General features: G+C 40.0%; 1 protein-coding gene across 3 annotated transcripts in view; it reads left to right on the forward strand.

The window, feature by feature from the left end:
- The window catches only part of MLLT10 (MLLT10 histone lysine methyltransferase DOT1L cofactor), a 272,303-nt gene that overhangs the window by 124,721 nt on the left and 129,567 nt on the right, over positions 1-18,015 (forward strand). For 2 of the 3 annotated variants that reach the window (XM_089693742.1, XM_089693744.1), the window contains 2 exons: positions 3,925-4,020; positions 15,968-16,232. In XM_089693742.1, the coding sequence (XP_089549868.1) occupies positions 3,925-4,020; positions 15,968-16,232 (361 nt within the window). The remainder of the gene's footprint in view (positions 1-3,924; positions 4,021-15,967; positions 16,233-18,015) is intronic. The other variant, XM_089693743.1, reaches the window with a different exon arrangement.

Raw genomic sequence — 18,015 nt, forward strand, 5'->3', positions numbered from 1 at the left:
CCTGGAGTGTTGTCATGTGACAAGAAGCTGATCACCCTTTCAGACTACCTAGAAAACTTTGGCTGCATTGGAACCTAAAACCATATTAAACCCTAAAGAATGTAATATATTGCAGTTTACCAATCATTTAGATGTGGTGGTTGTATTAGTTTTCTTTTTTTCCCATCTGTTTGTACCTGGTGATCTGGCCAGTAACACACCTCCTGTATTAGAGTGCCTCAGTGAAGGAGCACAGGGGGCATAGCAGACAGCAGCACTGTCCTACTTGAGGGAGGGGAGTGTTAAATGTAGTGGTAGATTTAAATACACTAACAAATGGAAGCAAAATTCCAGCTCACACTTTATAATCCGTTACAGCAAACTGTTTTTTTCCTTTTGGGATAAAGGTTTTCCATAAAAGCTGATAATTGTAAGCACCCCTGTCAGTATTAAATGGTTTGCTTCATTCCTGTAAACTGATACATCTGGGAGAAAACTTGTTCTTTTGAAAAAAAAAAATTACTGGCTGGATCACCAGTTGAAAATAGAAGAAAGAAAGCTTAAAAAAAGGAAACTAATGCAGCCATCATGTCTAAGAATTTGTAAGATGCAATGTAATAATGTTTGCTTTTGGGTTTAATACTGCTTTAATATTGAGGTTCATAGGGTTCATGGAGGATTCGGTCACTGCACCATCCTTTGGCAATCTGATGTCCCTTTCGGCATCAGACGTGTCTTTTGCTCACTGTGGACTGTAGCTATTTATTGCATTAGCTCTTTCATTCTGGAGACCATAAAGAAATGTTTCTAAATAATATATATTTTCATAGCCCTAATGTGCAAATGGAAAAAACATGTCTCTAGCACTTACTACTACAAGGTCTGAAGAGTGAGATAACCAGGCAGTTCCATTTTTCCAAAACACATCAGTGAGGAAAGAATGACACAACTGAAAGTTTTTGACCCAGAATCCCCTTTCACTTTTAAAGTAACCATTGATATCCCTAACTACAGCTATCCAGGCCGACTGCCAAGTACATTTGTTATGTTCCGTAAGGGGGAGTAAGCTAATTTTTTTTCCTTTTAATTTCTTCTTAATGTTTGCCTTTTTGCAACAGCAGAGAAATGTTTTTTTTTTTCATTGTTTGATTTTTTTTTTTCTCAATTTTATAATTGCAAGTTCATTCAGGCAGCATAATTGCAGAGCAACTCAAATTTTAGGGTTTGATAAAAGTGCATGTCTGTTAGAGAGGAGGCAAGCAATTGTGAACTTTAATAAGCTATGGTTATAACGGACATTTAATATTCTCATGAAAGGCCTCTGGGGATCCAGAAGTCAAAGGGTCAGTTAACTATCAAAATTGCTGCTGATATTTAATAGGGCAGATTGTTGTGTTTTTTTTTTTTTTTTTTCTTCTTAATGTTAAAGCAAAGTGGGCCATCTGTTGCAAAGCTTTATATTTTTTCTATGAGCTTTTTTCACATTTGAATCGCTTTTACAAAGTTAAGCAGACTTTATATGATGATTAAATTTTTGTTTTATATTGTAAATTTAAATAAGGTCAACTATTTAGTTATCTTTGTTGAATTAATTATACTACAGACACATCTAATTCATAGATTTGCCTACATTTTAAATCTAAAATGTATCTCAACACACAAAACGTATGTCTGTCTGTGTTTTATGTGTGGACATCCATATACAGGTTTTTTATATTTTTATATATAATTATTTTTTCTTTTTGGACAAGCATGTGTATGAAAAGAGAGGAAGCAATATACAACCGTAAATAAAAATTAGCTTGATGTAGTGCAAACATGCATTCCTCCAGATTCAAATATGGAAGAAAAACTAATTAAGGGTACTGCAGCACCTATCTACTATCCATGAATTTAAATATTCAGTGATGCTGTACTTCAAAAAACTTGCCATGCTTCTTATTAAATATGCCAGACTGTCTACTTTCCAAAAAGGGAAATCAGCGATCAGGACTGATCAATTTTCAAATATATATACTAAACGCTATAATTTTCACACAAACCAATACACTTATTGGGATTTATTTTTTGTAACCAATTGTTTTTTGTTATTGGATATGTTTTATAACGGAAAGTGGAAAATAGTATCTGTTTTTTTTTTTCCCAACACTTGTGGTCTTTTTTCGTTTATATAATAAAATAAAAAAATCCAGTGGTGATCAAATACCTCCAAAAGAATGATATATTTGTGTGAAACAAAATTGATATAAATTTAATTTTGGTAGTGTTGCATAACTGTGCAATTGCCAATTAAAGTAGCACAGTGCTGAATGCAAAAAATGCCCCGGTCATTCTTAAAGATTATATTTGAGGAACTGCAGAGAAAAATCCGTATATCCCAATACAAATATTCCAGAGTAATCGGGCATGTTTATCAGTGCCTCATCTTATAGGCATCTACGTATCCTTGCATAATCACCTTCTATTATTTGGATGCACAATAGTTTGCTATATTTACTGTTGATCGTATTCGGGAGAAAATATTTTGTAACTTGCTTGCAAGTTAATGGTATTCCAGTTCTTGGTACTAAAGTTGTAAAACAAGTGAGTTTATGATTTGTGTATTAATACATAAATAGGATAAGTAAACTTGTAAATATTCACATCCTATGTAACTTCGTGTATACTTATATGATCATTCAATATGTATGTTGTCAGAAATTTAAAGGTTGTTGGATAAAAGGCAGAAGTTGACATGGATAATTTTCAGGCATTTTTGTTTAGTGGTTTTCATAGCTGATAATTTGTAACTGCAGCTGGTAGATAATGATTGGAATATATGAAGTTCATTGTTATTAATATACAGGATTTATATAGCGCCAACGGTTTGCTCAGCGCTTTACATTATACAGTAGACGATACAGTAACAATACAGTTCGATATAAGAGGGATTTGAGGGCCCTGCTCCTTGGAGCTTACAATCTAGGAGGGCGGTGTGAATGGTACAGTAGGTAGTCACTGTGGCGGATGGAGTGGTTGGAAGAGTAGAGGATTCCAGAATTAGCAGAGGGCGGGATAGGCTTCCCTGAAGAGAAAGGTTTTCAGTGAACGCGGAAAGGCAAGTAGAGTAGGTGATAATCTGATAGATTGGGGTAGGGCGTTCCAGAGGATGGGTGACGCCCTGGAGAAGTCTTGGAGACGAGCATGGGAGGAGGAGATGAGGGAGCTAGATAGTAAGAGGTCTTGCGAGGAGCGGAGTGTATGGTTTGGGTGATATTTAGAGATAAGATCAGTTATGTAAGTTGGGGCAGTGTTGTGGATGGTTTTATATGTCATTGTTAGAGTTTTGAGTTTTATCCGTTGGGCTACTGGGAGCCAGTGGAGGGATTGGCAGAGAGGGGAGGCAGATACGGAACTGTTAGTGAGGTGGATGAGTCTGGCAGCAGCGTTCATGATAGACTGGAGGGGGGATAGTCTACGGTGAGGTAGGCCAATGAGGAGGGAGTTACAGTAGTCAAGGCGTGATATGACAAGGGAGTGAATGAGTTGCTTAGTTCATAGAAATTTTACATATTTCTAAACTTAATTAAGGGGGCGTTTTACTTTTTTTGACCATTTTTAATTTATTTCTACGAGTTTGTTCTTGAAAGAGCTGAAGGCCTACATCATTTTTCGACAGAGTAGGTTATATGGCAGTTATACACTACAGCATGAAAAGCCTTTTGGGGTTTAGAATTTCAAGACTTACACTGGAAACCAATAAAATCACTGCAAAGTGATCATTAGCCATCTGTGTGTGTGTTTTTTTTTTTTTTTTTTTTTTGTAAGGTCACATAATATGCTAAATAATGAGAGTCTTTCAGTGCAGTTATTCCTTTTGGCTCTAATTGTTCAAGTATGGCAAAGCAAACTTTTCCTCTAAAGCTTAATGTAAAAGTGACTTATTTTTTCTTTTATTTATTTCAGAAGCATAAAGAAAAAGAAAAGCACAGACAGAAATCCAGAAAGCAAATGGAGCCTTTGGCATCATTAGTCCCTTCTCTGACTGTGACTACTGAAAAGGTGAGCAGGGCTACTCTACAGGACACTAATGAGACAAGCATAGTCTGTGACATTTCCGAATAAATCGTCTACGTACCTAGCACTATAGTAGGATTATAGTGCGATTTCACCTATTACAACCTGCAGGTTTTTTAGGAATGTGCTGCTTTTTCACAAACAATTGTAGTCAGTTGAAATGTTAAAGTTAACATTTTGTCGTATTCATAAACATAAGATGAGAATTGTTGATCTGGCCAACCACATTTCATGCGCTTGGCTGATGTTGTTGTTGCAAGCAGCCCTGATTACCTGCCTCAGATATAAATACTTGTCAATACTTTATGCATTTCTTTATCTGAATGCATCAGTCATTCATGGGTTGCATCTTCTGACCACTTATGAGTACCTCAGGTCAGTGGTAAATGCTCATAAATATCACCAAGAGTATGCACACGTGAAAGTTACCATAGCAATGAACTGTAAAACCTTAAGGCTCCATTCACACCATGCAGGTGTGACGGACTTCCACATGTTGTTTGTAGGGCAGTGCATTCATTTCAATGGGCTGTCCTATGAGTGAAAAAAATCCCTTGACCCTTTTCAAAATTGTATTGCACCGAACCTCATGGAGCTGCAGCATTGTGTAGTTTGGCGCAAACAAAAACACGTGTTAGCAGATGCGTGGGGATGTCATTACCAGTATCAGCGCTGCACATCTGCTAAAGGGCAGTGTGTTTATGCATGTGTTGGGAAATTGAACAAGGAGGTTCCTAGCCTAAACCGAATTCCAGCTAATTTTTTTTTTTTTTCATGCTTTGGATGGATTGGCTAGATCTCTTCATGTGACAATCCAGATTCCTCTTCTGGTAATTGAGAGCAGTGGCTGGAATATGCGCTCCATGCCAGCAAATCTGTTTTGTTTTTTTCCACCCCTCACATCTTGACATCACCAGTATTGGACTTTAGGAATGTGTGCTGGACACTCCTTGTAGCCAAGTGCCACAATCTATGCCAGCAGAAAGAGTAAAAAAAAAAAACAAAAAAAGGTCAACACAAGGGACAGTGCTTACATTTAATAAGAAGAGTCCCTTCAGCTGGTGTTAGCTGTCCTAGTTGAAATCCGAAGTCCTCTGCCCCCCCCCCCCCCAATACCCCCATAGCTGTAAACTTCTGGTGCTACAGTGGTTAATACATGCACTGGATCTTTCAGAGGCACTCAGTAAAAGTGCAATTTCCACCCCCCTCCTCCATTCACTCCATTCATAGAAGTTGTATTATAGCTTCCTTGAATGAAAAGTGATCTGTGAATAGAAGCCGGGCAGATGAATGAAAGGTCCACCTCCTCTATTCATAGAGTGCTATAGTACAGCTTCTATGAATGGAGGAGGATAGTGGAAAGGTTGGGCTTGGTTGGTACTCTTTCTTGTGACATGTCCAATACTCGTATTAACCCCCTCAACAGAAGATTAAATTTATGGTGGGAGGAAAAGTTTGTGTGAAGGGGCTTAAAGCAGAAATTAGGTTAAAAACTAACGCTAAACTTGCTCCCACCTCCATTCTAAGCCCATTCTATCTAACCCTATAAAGAAAATATCTGTATTCTGAAGCCGCTCCAGTCTGGGTCTCCAGCAGCGGCTTCTGTGTACATGGGAGGTTGCCGACAACAGCTGGAAATGCCTGGTAGATGATGTCACCCATAGACTTTGGGGCATCCGTTGTCGGCTGGCCCTCCTCTACACAGAAGCCACGCTGACAGCTGATCATGAGACTGGACCAGAGCGACTTCAGACTAGGTATGTATACACATCTTTTCTTTACAGGGTTAGATAGACTAGGTTTAGCCTTAGTTACATTTTGCCTGAACTTCCACTTGAAGGTTTTTGTTAGGACAGCCGGCACTAGCACAGGGGACACTTCGCATTAACTATCCCCTATGCTGATTTTGTTTTTTTTTTTTAATTTACCTAAACGTTAGAGGAAACTTTTGGATATCCAAAAAAATCAAACTTGCAGCAAAACGGTTTATTTCCTTTGTAACGCTTCCAAAAGCCCGTTCTAATCCTGGCTTACAGTTTGCTGGGTGGTCAGCTATGTTAAGTGGCTTGTGAAGAAATTAAACTCCTATGGGTTTTCAGTGTATTCTGCACACCTGTGTCTGCAGGGAACAAGATATTGGAACATCTGCAGGCACAAAGGGGCATACAAAAACACCAACTGAAAAACAAAACCACAGGCTAGAGGTTTGGGGCCTCGGCGAGGAATTTCTCTTGAATAGATGTAAACAAAATATTCTCATTGGTCAAAAGTCATGTTCCTTTAGCAGCAGAGGTCATCAGTAGATTGTGATGAAATTTTGGAGTGAGTGAAGAAAGGAAGCCAAGATGAATTATATATGGTACATTGGCTTGTGTATACAAGGACATTCCTCTATACATGGCTTTCCTTTGTTACTATTTGGTTTTCTGGGACAGTTTCAGTCATGCAGGTGAAGGCTGTACCATGCAGTCATGCATATTCAGCACTAAAGGTAAAGAGACCCTAAATAGATTGTAGAAGTACTTGAAGTGATTTTGTGATTGTGACATGTTCTCTTTGATTTGCTAGACGTCTTGTATGAGAAAATCACTGACCCTGAAAGTGTAGTGCTGAAAGCTTTGAAGTGCACCTGTTGTCTTTATAGTGTAGGTGACCTATTTTGAACCAGTTTTTTTCCCTCACATGGGACTACCCCATGCCTCTAACAGGAAGAATGATAAGGGAACCTGTGTGAGAAGCACCTCCTTGTCTATCTGAACCAGGAAGAAACTTGTTCTTTGAGGAGCATTACTTATTCTGCCCAGGTTGAGCTATACTGTAGTATATAAATATGGTAGGAGAAGGCCCAGATGTAGCATTTTGTGCCATCTTACTGCTGTATTCTGGCTTCTCTTTCATTTCAGGAGTAAACCACTAAAGCAGTATAATAATAATGTTAAAATTACTATCACATACCTATGCTAGGGCGCACCTCCACCAGAAGATCTTTTTCCTAAAAAAGGTTGAAATGGTTAATTTTTTTTTTTTCTAAAATAATAAACATGTTATACTTTTTATACTTATTTGCTCTGTTCAATGATATTTCAAAGTGCGGCCCTGAACCTCTTCTTCTGGGGTCCCCTTCTGTGTGCACTGCTATAGCAAGCCGTTTGCTTTGGCGGCACACGTGCGGGCTTGCACCTGAACCAGGCTGTGTACGTCCATGGACACACATGGTGCAGCTTGGCCCTGCCCCACACTCAATTCTCACAGGATTTGACTGACAACAGGAGGATTCTTCTGCTGCCTCTGTGTCCTGTGAGGAGCCAAACCGAGATAGGAGATCGAGATAGGACTCAGGTAAGTATTTGTGTGTGTGTCAAAACCAAATAGAGCTTCAGCAGCAGACTGTCCCTTTTGACGTTTTCCTGTCTAAAGCAGGGCTATAGTGCCTGCACTGGTCTTGTGGTCTTCATGATGTCAGAGGACTTTAGACTGCTTTTGGATGGTAATGAATGTATGTGTATTTATTTATTTCAGGTACTTATATAGTAAGTAGCGCTTTACATATATATTATATTTTCACATCAGTCCCTAACCCTCAAGGCGTGTACAATCGAAGGTCCCTAACTCACATTCATACATACACATACTAGGGCCAATTTAGACAGGAGCCAATTAACCTACCAGCATGTCTTTGGAGTGTGGGAGGAAACTGGAGTACCCGGAGGAAACCCACGCAGGCATAGGGAGAACATGCAAACTCCAGGCAGGTGGTGCCGTGGTTGGGATTCTAACCAACGACCCTAGTACTGCCAAGCGAAAGTGCTAACCATTTAGCCACTGTGCTGCCCATATGTAGTAATTATATCATGCATATATTGTGTATATGGTCTCTCCAATACACAAATGTACATGTTACTACATAGATGAGGAGAAATAAAAGTAATGGTGGTCTTTTGTGGAATGAGACGCATATAATTGGTAAATAATCGGGAAGAGCCGCCTGTAATATCTTTAGTCTGCCAGTATGTGTGATGTTCCCCTCCCTCACTCTCTATCACCTCGGTGTAATTAGGAAGGCATGTTGAATGTTTTTATTGATTGAGCCTGTTATAATGTAATGATGGTAATTGATCCGTACAAATTACGGTCATTGCCATGTCTGCTAGTCCTGTATCTGTAACCTTGTTTTATGCTGTTTTGCTGTTTTATTGATTTGCTTATAAAATATTTGAGAAGTATTACTCTTATTTAGGTGCACCTGTGTCACAAGTCCTTTCAAATACATAAGAGACACAGAGTATCTGCCCATCAACTCTTCTCATCCTGGCATATCTGTAGCGCTGCTTTGTCTGTATCCTGGTGTTCTGGGAACACCATGTTCTGAAATCTGAGAATATGCAGGCATGGTGTTTGTTTCTCATTTTAGCTTTTGTCTCTTGGAGAGTGTGAGGATGAGTATATATGTTAGATATGTCAGCCCCAACCCTGTCTTCTGGCCCCCTCTGCTCTCAGTCAGTAGGTGGGTGACATATCCTGTCCTCCGCATATTGATTGAGAGAGTACATTTAATGTGCATGCCAGAAGAAGTAGGCCCTAAAAGGAGATTGCATGGCACAAAATTGTGTTGTAAGGCTAGCCATACTCGTGTAGATTGCTGTCCTTCAGCCTGTTGCCTGAACAAGTGAACTCTAATAGATTCCTTTTTCTAAATGAAATAGTGCGATTAGAGAAATCTCCACTACCATCTATTGCATTCAAACAGCTGAAACAACTGTGACTGTTTGAATACCTGAACAGTGACTGCTGTCACATACTTACCAATCCATGAAGTCCAGCGCAGTCTTGCACCCAAAGTCTTCACAGCTTTTTTCGTTCCTGTGCCACCATCTTAGACTGGCTCCTCAATGCCCATGTGCGAGATCTTCCAAGTGAAGGGAGACTTCACTGAACCATCCTGGGTGTGTGACATGTATTCCAGGAAGATGTGGGTGAACTAGTCATCTGAGGCAGGGATAGGAATAAGAAAGTGGAGAACCAGCTGGAAAAAAAGAAATAAATAAAAACAACCTGCAGATGTGTTACAGGGAGGGGTAGGTAGCATGATGGCATGTTCTAATTGTGTTTGAAAGTCTGCTATAAAGGCTCACCTTTCTTTAAAAAAAAAAAAAAAAAAGGAAAAAAAATGCACAGATTTTTTCATCGTGCAACCCTCTTGCACCTTTACTACCATAGACACACAAAACAAGGCTTCTACCTACCCCCTGATCCCTCCTCCTCTGTATTTGATTGACAGTAGTGGAGCCAATGGCACTGCTGCTTTGTCTGAGCCAATGAGGAGAGAGCCTCTGCTCTTGTGCACATCACTGGATGGAGACTAGGGTTAGGTAAGTAAAAGGGCTGGCATGGGAGAGGTGCATGCAGAAGATTTCTTACCTAAATGCATAGAATGCGTTAAAGTAAAAAAAAACCTTCCTTTAGAACCACTTTAAGGCATTTTTTTTTTATCTGTACACAGCAGCATCTCTTATCTCCTCTCTTCTTCTTCACACAGGGACTCTGCAACAGCAGAAGCCATTGGTTCCTGCTGCTGTCAATCAAATGCAGTGCAGGGGAAGCTGGGGGCAGGGCACAGCTCGAGCATGCACTGTGTGCCCCCATAGCAAGCTGCTTGCTATGGTAGCACATAAAGAAGAGGAAGAGCCAAGTTTGCTGACAAGGGATCCCAGAAGAGGAAGTTTGGGGCTGCTCTGCGCGATACCATTGCACAGAGCAGGGGTTATAATATTTATATATTTTTTTTTTTTTAATTTACCTTTAGTAATACTTTACATTTTTATCAGTTTTTATTTTTTGTTGCATCTCATTGGGGAAACTTCATTTCACATCCTGTCCAAATGGTGCCATAGGAAGTCAGAGGTCCACAAATTCCAGGCAATATCTGTCTTCAACCGCTGTCACCAGACTGTGCGTACCCATTGGAAGATTTCCGATCACCCCTTGTTGTGGTGACAACAGTTTCATTTTAGATTACCCATCAGTTGACATTGGTCTTTAGGAAAACTAGGGTATATTTCCCCATTGGGTAGAAAAACCTCAAAATAAATATTACCGTACATTGCCTTACATTACATTTTTTTCTTAAACACACTTTAAGTACTAAAATGCATTATTAATAATAATAATAGTGATAACTACTGTACAATTCCACCCTAATGCAGGAAGTGAAAAAAATATTGATTTACCAGCCGCATCAATGGGTAATCTGAGAGAGAAAAAAACTGTTCTAGTTTATGATGTCATTAACAATATATCATTTTTATTTTGCCTATAGGTCCACTTTCAATCTCTCTGTAGCAAGCGGTTGTCAGTGTAACACTAGCATTCTAGTTAAATGTATACTAGGGGATTTCTTAGTTTAGCAAGTGTCCTTACATTGGTAAGGCTGATGTACACCTTCTGGTTCACGAAATAACGAGGAGGGTTTTTTAAGCGCTTCATTTTCAGGATTTCTTCTATGAACTGGTCAAAAGGAATACGCCGCCTAGTGGCAGGATTGCCATAGTAATGTTCAGTTTGTAGACTTCAAACAACTTGTGAGCACAAAATATGTGCCTGTATAGAGCACCTGCCTGCACTGATGAGCATTTCTCTGAATTGCTTAATGATATACAGCACCTTTACAGCACAGAATATTTTCTGCAATTTCCCTTCCAGATGTTTCAAATCACATTACAGTTAGACTCTAGTTCTAGAGCTCTGTCATCCTTCTCTGAGCTGGTGGGCTCCTCTTTTGGTCATGTTAGAAATGTCCAAACCCAACAACACCGAAATGAATGGTCTGTTATAGTGAAACATACTGTGTAATGGTAACTTTGAGTGGTCGATACTGTAATGATCACATTCAGTATTTGAATTCATTTTCACGTGACTTTATATATAGTATGTCTCTACATTGACACGCAGTCCAAGCTGTCCTGCAGAAGTGTCCCTGTGAACGAACTATTGTGCTTATATTTTTTGTTTATATGATTCAAACCTGTTTTTTTGTTAAACTGTTTTAAAAAAAAAATGTGTTCGTTGTAGTTGTGTGCCTCTTAAAGTGTAATTAGAGTATGCACAATGCAACTCCCCACCAGCAATGCAACATTCGTTAGCCAATTTCTTACTGGTTTGACATCTTTGACCATCTTGAGTGGACTCCCTGGGTTGGTTTAACTCCCACATATGTGTAAAGGAGTTATTTAACCACTTGCCTACTGGATACATTTACCTCCTTCCTGCCCTGGCCAATCTTCAGCTTTCAGTGCTGTCGCACTTTGAATGACAATTGCGTAGTCATGCAACACTGTACCCATATGAAATTTGTATATTTTTTTTCACACAAATAAAGCTTTTGTTTTGGTGGTATTTAATCACCACTGTTTTTGTTTTTTTTGTTTTGTTTTTTTTTTGTACTATAAATGTAAAAAGACCAAAACATGGGAAAAAAAAGTTGTTTATCTTTGTTTCTATTATAACATTTTGCAAACAGGTAACTTTTGTCCTTCACTGATGTGCATTAATGAAGCTGCACTGATGGGCACTGATAGGCTGCACTGATGAGGCGGCATTGGTGGTCATTGATGAGGCTGCACTTATATGCAGCACTGATGGGCACAAATAGATGGCAATGATGGGCACTAATTGGCAACACTGAAGGACACTGACTGGCAGCACTGTTGGGCACTGGGCAGCACTGATGGACACTTTTAGGACTGTGCTGATAATCGGTGCCCTGATTATCAGTGTAGATGTCTCCTTTGACAGTTGCCGGTTATCAGCAGTACTTTCTTCACGCTGTGAGAGCGTGAGAAAAGTACTGCCAATAACTGGCAAGTGTATTTACATGGTGATCAGCTGTGATTGGACACAGCTGATCATGTGGTAAAAGGCTGCTGTGATTGGCCTTTTACTGAGTCATGTGATCAGCTGCGTCCAAAGGACACAGCAATCTGAGAGCGCCCAGTGAGCACCGCTGATGGCGTGTTCTGGGAGGATGTCATATGACACCCTCCCAAAACTGGACAACTGCGCTGTAGCTGTCATTCAGCTATAGACGTGCTTAATCCTACCAAAAAAGCATGTTGAGAGCATACACTGAGCAGCTCAAATCTTGCAAATAGGAAGAAAGCATTTATTGTGGAAGGGGGACATTTATCAATTCTGTAACACAGCAAGGCAATCACAAACAGCAACAGTGAGACAGATTTACAACAAGGTTACAGTTTTGGTCGTATTTCTCCCTCAAGAGCAGCACTGATGTAGTATGAAACCTGACCCTGACTGCCTTAATAGTGTGTCTGTTTACAGTTACAGTTTACAGTCATTTTCAGTGCTAAATCTATCGCACAAGTTTGCGAATTGTTGCACTTGGCTGCCCAAGAATACAGATGCACAGATCTCTAAACCTGTCACACAGACTTTGCTGAAGCAGACACAACTTGATTTGTGACTACTTGTGTCTGCAAAGTTGTTTCATAAATGTCCCATAGCATATATCTTCTGTAATTACAAAAAAAACCTTTCTGTTTGCAGATTTTGCTTTTCTTTAGCTGAAGCTTCACTTTTAATCCATCTAGAGCCAAGGTTAGCAAGGATGTAATCTGATTATTTATTGGCAAAAAGGGACATGCAGTGAAATTTGCCAGAAAAGGAAAAGAAAAGTAAGAACATGCTTCTGGACTTTTGGGCCTCGTTCACATGAATGATTGGGGCCATACAGCATAAAATTCAGGAGTATTTCCCTTCCCAGGAGCAACAAGTGCAGCATTGAGCTGCTCCTAGAAATCAATAGCAAAACTGATATAAAATTATTTTGGGTACTGTGTTGCATGATTGAATAATTGTCAGTCACATTATCATGGCACTGAAGGGGTTTAATATACTGGAACTGAGGTGGTTAAGCAAATGTATTGTTACCCTTTTATTGGCTCTTAAGCCGGCCATACATGGGTTGAATTCTGAAAGACTTTTCTTTGAAAAATCTGAAATTTTGTGCGTTTTGCAAGTTAGGATTGCAATCACTTGGTCCACAAGTGTTGCTGTACAATTCTGTTATGTGTCTTTAGAGGTGCTGGTTGTAATATATTTTAACATGGGTGAGTTATGCAGGCCAATACATTGGTAGAAATTTTGTGCATTTTGTAATCTGATGGTGCCACCATTGATTTTGAATTTTTCCAAGCATTCAGTTGCACCTCATGTTGCTACAGAAAATAATTTTCGTGGCTGGGAATCTTCTTTTCTTTCCAAGTCACAGCCCCTGCTCATTTCCTTTTTCATTATATTGCTTGCACGATTCACCCATCATTGATTAGAAATTCGTTAGTTTTTCAAAAAATTTCCAATACGCCCGATCACTCAAATTTGATGACCGCACAAAAATCGCCTGTTTCTGCAGCCCAATAATGGTGCAAATTTTGAATGAAAATTCTTGGTTATGAGTTCGAAAGAAAATTGTAATGGAATTCAACCCATGTTTGGGCAGCTTTACTTTTACTTTTAAAGTGTTACTAAACCCAGGACTCTGTTCACTATATCTGGTGTCCCAGGACCCTGCATTCACTATATCTGGTCTCCCACAGTACACAAAACATGGAAGTGCAATTATTTTAGTAAATATGAACTGCTAAATACATTTTCTCAACAGCAGTTAGAGCAGTCTTGTGACTTCTGTCAGTGTCCAGCTGAGCACTGGTTAAAGCTTGTTGGAGGAGTTTTCATTCTGCTCTAGGAGGATGCAGAACCCCTGACCTCTGCCTGGACAGTGCTGATTGGCCCTGTGGTGATCACTTTCTCTCTGAAGAAAAAAAAACCCTCTCTAGCAATACACACCAAACTGAGTATGTGTAGAGTGACTCCACATGATATGTCTTATCAGGAGATAAGAGGGGTAACAGAAGTCAGGATCAAACAGTGTTTTTGGACAGTGAAAAGGATTAACCCCTTAAGTTCCACAGTGAGTATAACAAGCATGCTTTACTGCATATATAGACTGATTTTACTGTTGTGGGTTTAGTAACACTTTAAAGTGTTTGGCCAAAAATCCCTAACAGGCCATGTATTCTAACCTCCAGGTGCTCGTACAGTTATAGTACTAGTTTAATGCCATTGAAGAGACATAGACTCATCCGTCTCAGATGTGATGCTGTGAAAGGTTTTGGAAAATGTGACTTGTAGTTGGTCTCTGAGGCCTGATTTGGGAAACACTGCTATCAATGTTGGGAGATGGAGCGAGATCAGGAAGCGATCACGCCAGTGGTACATGGTCCAGTTTTACAATATGATCACTTTGCAATAAAGTGGTCCTCTGCAGCCCTATGGCATTGTTCTTTGATTCCATAAATAGGGTTCCATCTAGCCACGAGGAATGCTTGCTTCCTAAAGGACATGGATCAACGTGTTGCCACTGTTTGCTGCATCCAGATATTCACAAGGATTCAATGCATGGGATTGAGTGATTTACGTATTACATTGTAAGAATTGTAATGCAACAAATTTGCGAATTACACAGACTTTGTCATTGTTTTTGCATTTGATGGCATTTTTACTTGTCCTTCTAGTGCCATTAAAATGTACAGTGTAGTATGTACATATATTATATGTGTGTATGTATATAGAACCTTTTGACAGCAACATATTGCAGTCAGACTGTGCTGTTGTCTAGTTGCAGCACTTACACAACAAGCCATATGTGTGTATCAAGGACTCCGTGCATCCAATTTCCTGTGGATTTTAAATTGGTCAAGCAAGATATTTCTTTGTCGTCGAGCCACATTTTGTGTTGCTGTGGCAACCTAACAACCAGTGATTTTCATGGCTTCTGAACAGTTCTGGGCTGCACTGTGCCAGGGATTTCAGCATTTCACAGTGCTGCTCAGGTAATTTCAGATCCCAGCTACAGTGTAGAATAGTCTGTGCGCTTCACTTGTTTTAAATATAGAAATAGTTGATGGTAGTTTTATTTATTTTTGTAGCATGTAATGAAAGTGAAGTCCCGTGTAGGATTATGGCGAACCTCTCGGCCATTTTACACATTTAAAACGAAGTTTCTGTACCACAGGGTGTGATCTGTTACCTTTTATTAACCAACAAACCCTTCTTTTGTACCCCTCCCTGATTATTTTCACTTTGTTATAGGAGTCTGACTTCTGGGCTATGTCCTGGTCACCTGCCTGTGCTTTGACCAGTAAGAATGCCCTTAAAGTGAGCTTGACCTGGTTCAAATGTTCTAAGGTAGCTGCTTGTGGTTCTTTCAGGTATCTATGTGGCTCTAAGTTGATCCCTGTGGAGCCCTCTTGAATCTCTTCTAGGCTTTAAATGGGGCTGTGACCTCTGTTCAGTTCGAAGTTGAAGAGGAACTAAACTTGCATCCCTTTGCTCCCTTACCAGCACCGACATCTTCACCTTGTCTTCTTCCAAGTTTTCGATCTTCGGCCATCTTGAAGGGTGGGCCGGAATGCCATAACTCCCACAAATGCACATGGGAGAGAAGCTCATTCATTCTGGTACTTAGGCATGCTGCGAATGTACATTGAGCTCCACTAAGAGCAAGGAGGCTGGGCTTAATCTTGATATATCTAAAATGGCTGACATGGCTACTTTTAAGAGAACCTGACAAAAACATTTTGACCTTGCTGCATTAAGGCTTTATGTTACGGATGTTACTTTCTTCATTTGTGTAGCATTGTGCAGTCACAACTCCTATGCAACCCAGGGAGGTACAACTCTAGCATCCACCACAAATTGCAATATCTGTTTTGTGATAGACCTGTCCTTGAAAGGTAAATCAATTACAGTATAGCTTGAGACAGGAATGAGTACAAGAATTTAAATTTCATATATCCCTTTTTTTTGTTTTTTTGCTTGCATATTTAAATGTATTCATTCTTTTCTCTCCGCCATTCAGTCCTATACCAGCAGCGCCAACAACAATAACAACTCTGTCACGAGCTCAGTAAAGCGTTTGGAGGAAACAACCGCACGGTTTACAAATGCAAATTTCCAGGAGGTTTCTGCACATCCCTCAAGTGTGAAAGATGCACTGGAAGCACGCACGTCAGAGAGCAAAACAAAGAAGACTGCAAGCCCCAACTCCATGCAACGAGGACGCAAGTCTGGTGGTGCAAGGAATTCTACAGGATCTGCCGCAGCTACCAGTCCATTCCAACAAGGTAATATGGAAATTACAGTGTCATAACATCAGAGGCAATGAAGTAAGTTGTTTATTAATGGCCAAATCGAAATGGTCATCTTATAAAAGGGTCTTCTATTACCTCAAATCTGGCTATACACGGTTACATTTTTTTATGCAGACAAAATGGATGAATCCCCCTGCTGGACTAATGTATTGTCACAGCAGTCAGAATAACCAAACAGTGGCTGCATCTGATTGGATGCAGCCACTATTCAGGTAAAATGATCCAGCAGGATCCTTCGACAAAGTTGATTAAATAGTCACGTTTTGTCGAATGGAGCTGGGCCAGCAGGGTGATCCACTGAGCAAATTTCAACTAGTTTATCAAGATCCGTCTGAAATTTGCTCAGTGTGTGGCCTGCTTAAGCTTGTTCTATCTAAACAGCTTCTGTGTTACAGTTGGTAGGTTAAGTTTCCTCCACATGAAAATAAATGCACATACTCAGGCATGGAGTCATGCAGAAAAACCTTCTGGTGACTGCAATAGCTTGCCTTAGCTTTCTGGATTACAGTCCAGGCTCTAAATAGGACCTTTACTTGTGTCCAAATTTTTGGTAAAGTGGAGTATACATGTACTGTTTTTTTTTTTTCCAATCAGCAGGTTGGACAAAAAAAACCCTGAAAGATCCCTGGATCAACATGAGTGATGATGCAGGGATCTCTCCCGCTGCGCTATTGTATTCTGACAGAGGGGACTCCCCTCTCACTCATCAGAATACACAGATCAGCGCTTGCAGTGGCTACGAGTGCTGATTGAATGCTGGTTTTTCAGCATGACCATGCGACAAAAGCCGGTAGTTAGACTGTCTTCTGTTGAACAGATAGCTATACACACGTTCTGAAAGTCTTGGTACATGTACTGAGAATTTTGATTCATGTGTACCAGGCTTCAATCCCATCTTTCCCTGGATACTTCAAAGGGACTGTCCATTCAAGACAGAGTGAAAAAGCCTCTTGAAAGTTCATTTCTTGACCCACCTATACTCTTCTTCACTACACTTTGTTCCTCCATTGGAACTGGAAGACGAAACCCTATATAAATTTTTGTTGCAGGGTTGATGACATCCTAATGCTTATCATATGACAGTATTAGGACCTAGAGATTAGCTGCTCAGATCTAAGCACTGCATCATGGGAGGAGGTCACATGGGTGGAAGCACTGGGGGAGATTTACTAAAAGTGGAGAGTGCAAAATATGGTGCAGCTCTGCATAGAAACCAATCAGCTGAAGTTAGATGCTGAATGGCTGACATGCACAGTCTCAACAGTTTTAGTAAATCTTCCCCCACTGTGTATTATACGAAGGCTCTGACAGAGTAACAGGGCAGCAGATGAGCATGGCAAAGTGACAAGGTCTTTTGAAAGGAAACCTGGTATGATAAAATTACTGCTGTCATTGATGTTCTCTACCACTAATATTGCTAGTTGCCTGGCTGTTTTATTAGTGCTTTGGCTTCATTACTTTGAATCTCTGACTGTAAACTATTATAAAGATGTCTTATCCACATTTGCTTGCATGTTTGTTGTGGGTCTATGACTCCAAACTATGGAAGCCAGAAACAGCAAGACAACTTATATTTTCAGAAGGGGATCAGCAGTGGCAGCCCCATTGTTCTCTCATGGTAAGTTTAGTATAAAATGTTCTGTTCCTGTGAAATACCTCCATGGTATCCTATCCATAAAGTAGGCTGTAATCATTTGGCAGGGGCTCGTGCTGCTGGATCCAGCTCCTCTATAATTCCTCCTCCACTGTACCGCTT

Source organism: Staurois parvus, unplaced genomic scaffold (genome assembly GCF_062004578.1).
Source record: "Staurois parvus isolate SC_StPar_1 unplaced genomic scaffold, SC_StPar_1.0 ptg000636l, whole genome shotgun sequence".
NCBI classification, from domain to species: domain Eukaryota; kingdom Metazoa; phylum Chordata; class Amphibia; order Anura; family Ranidae; genus Staurois; species Staurois parvus.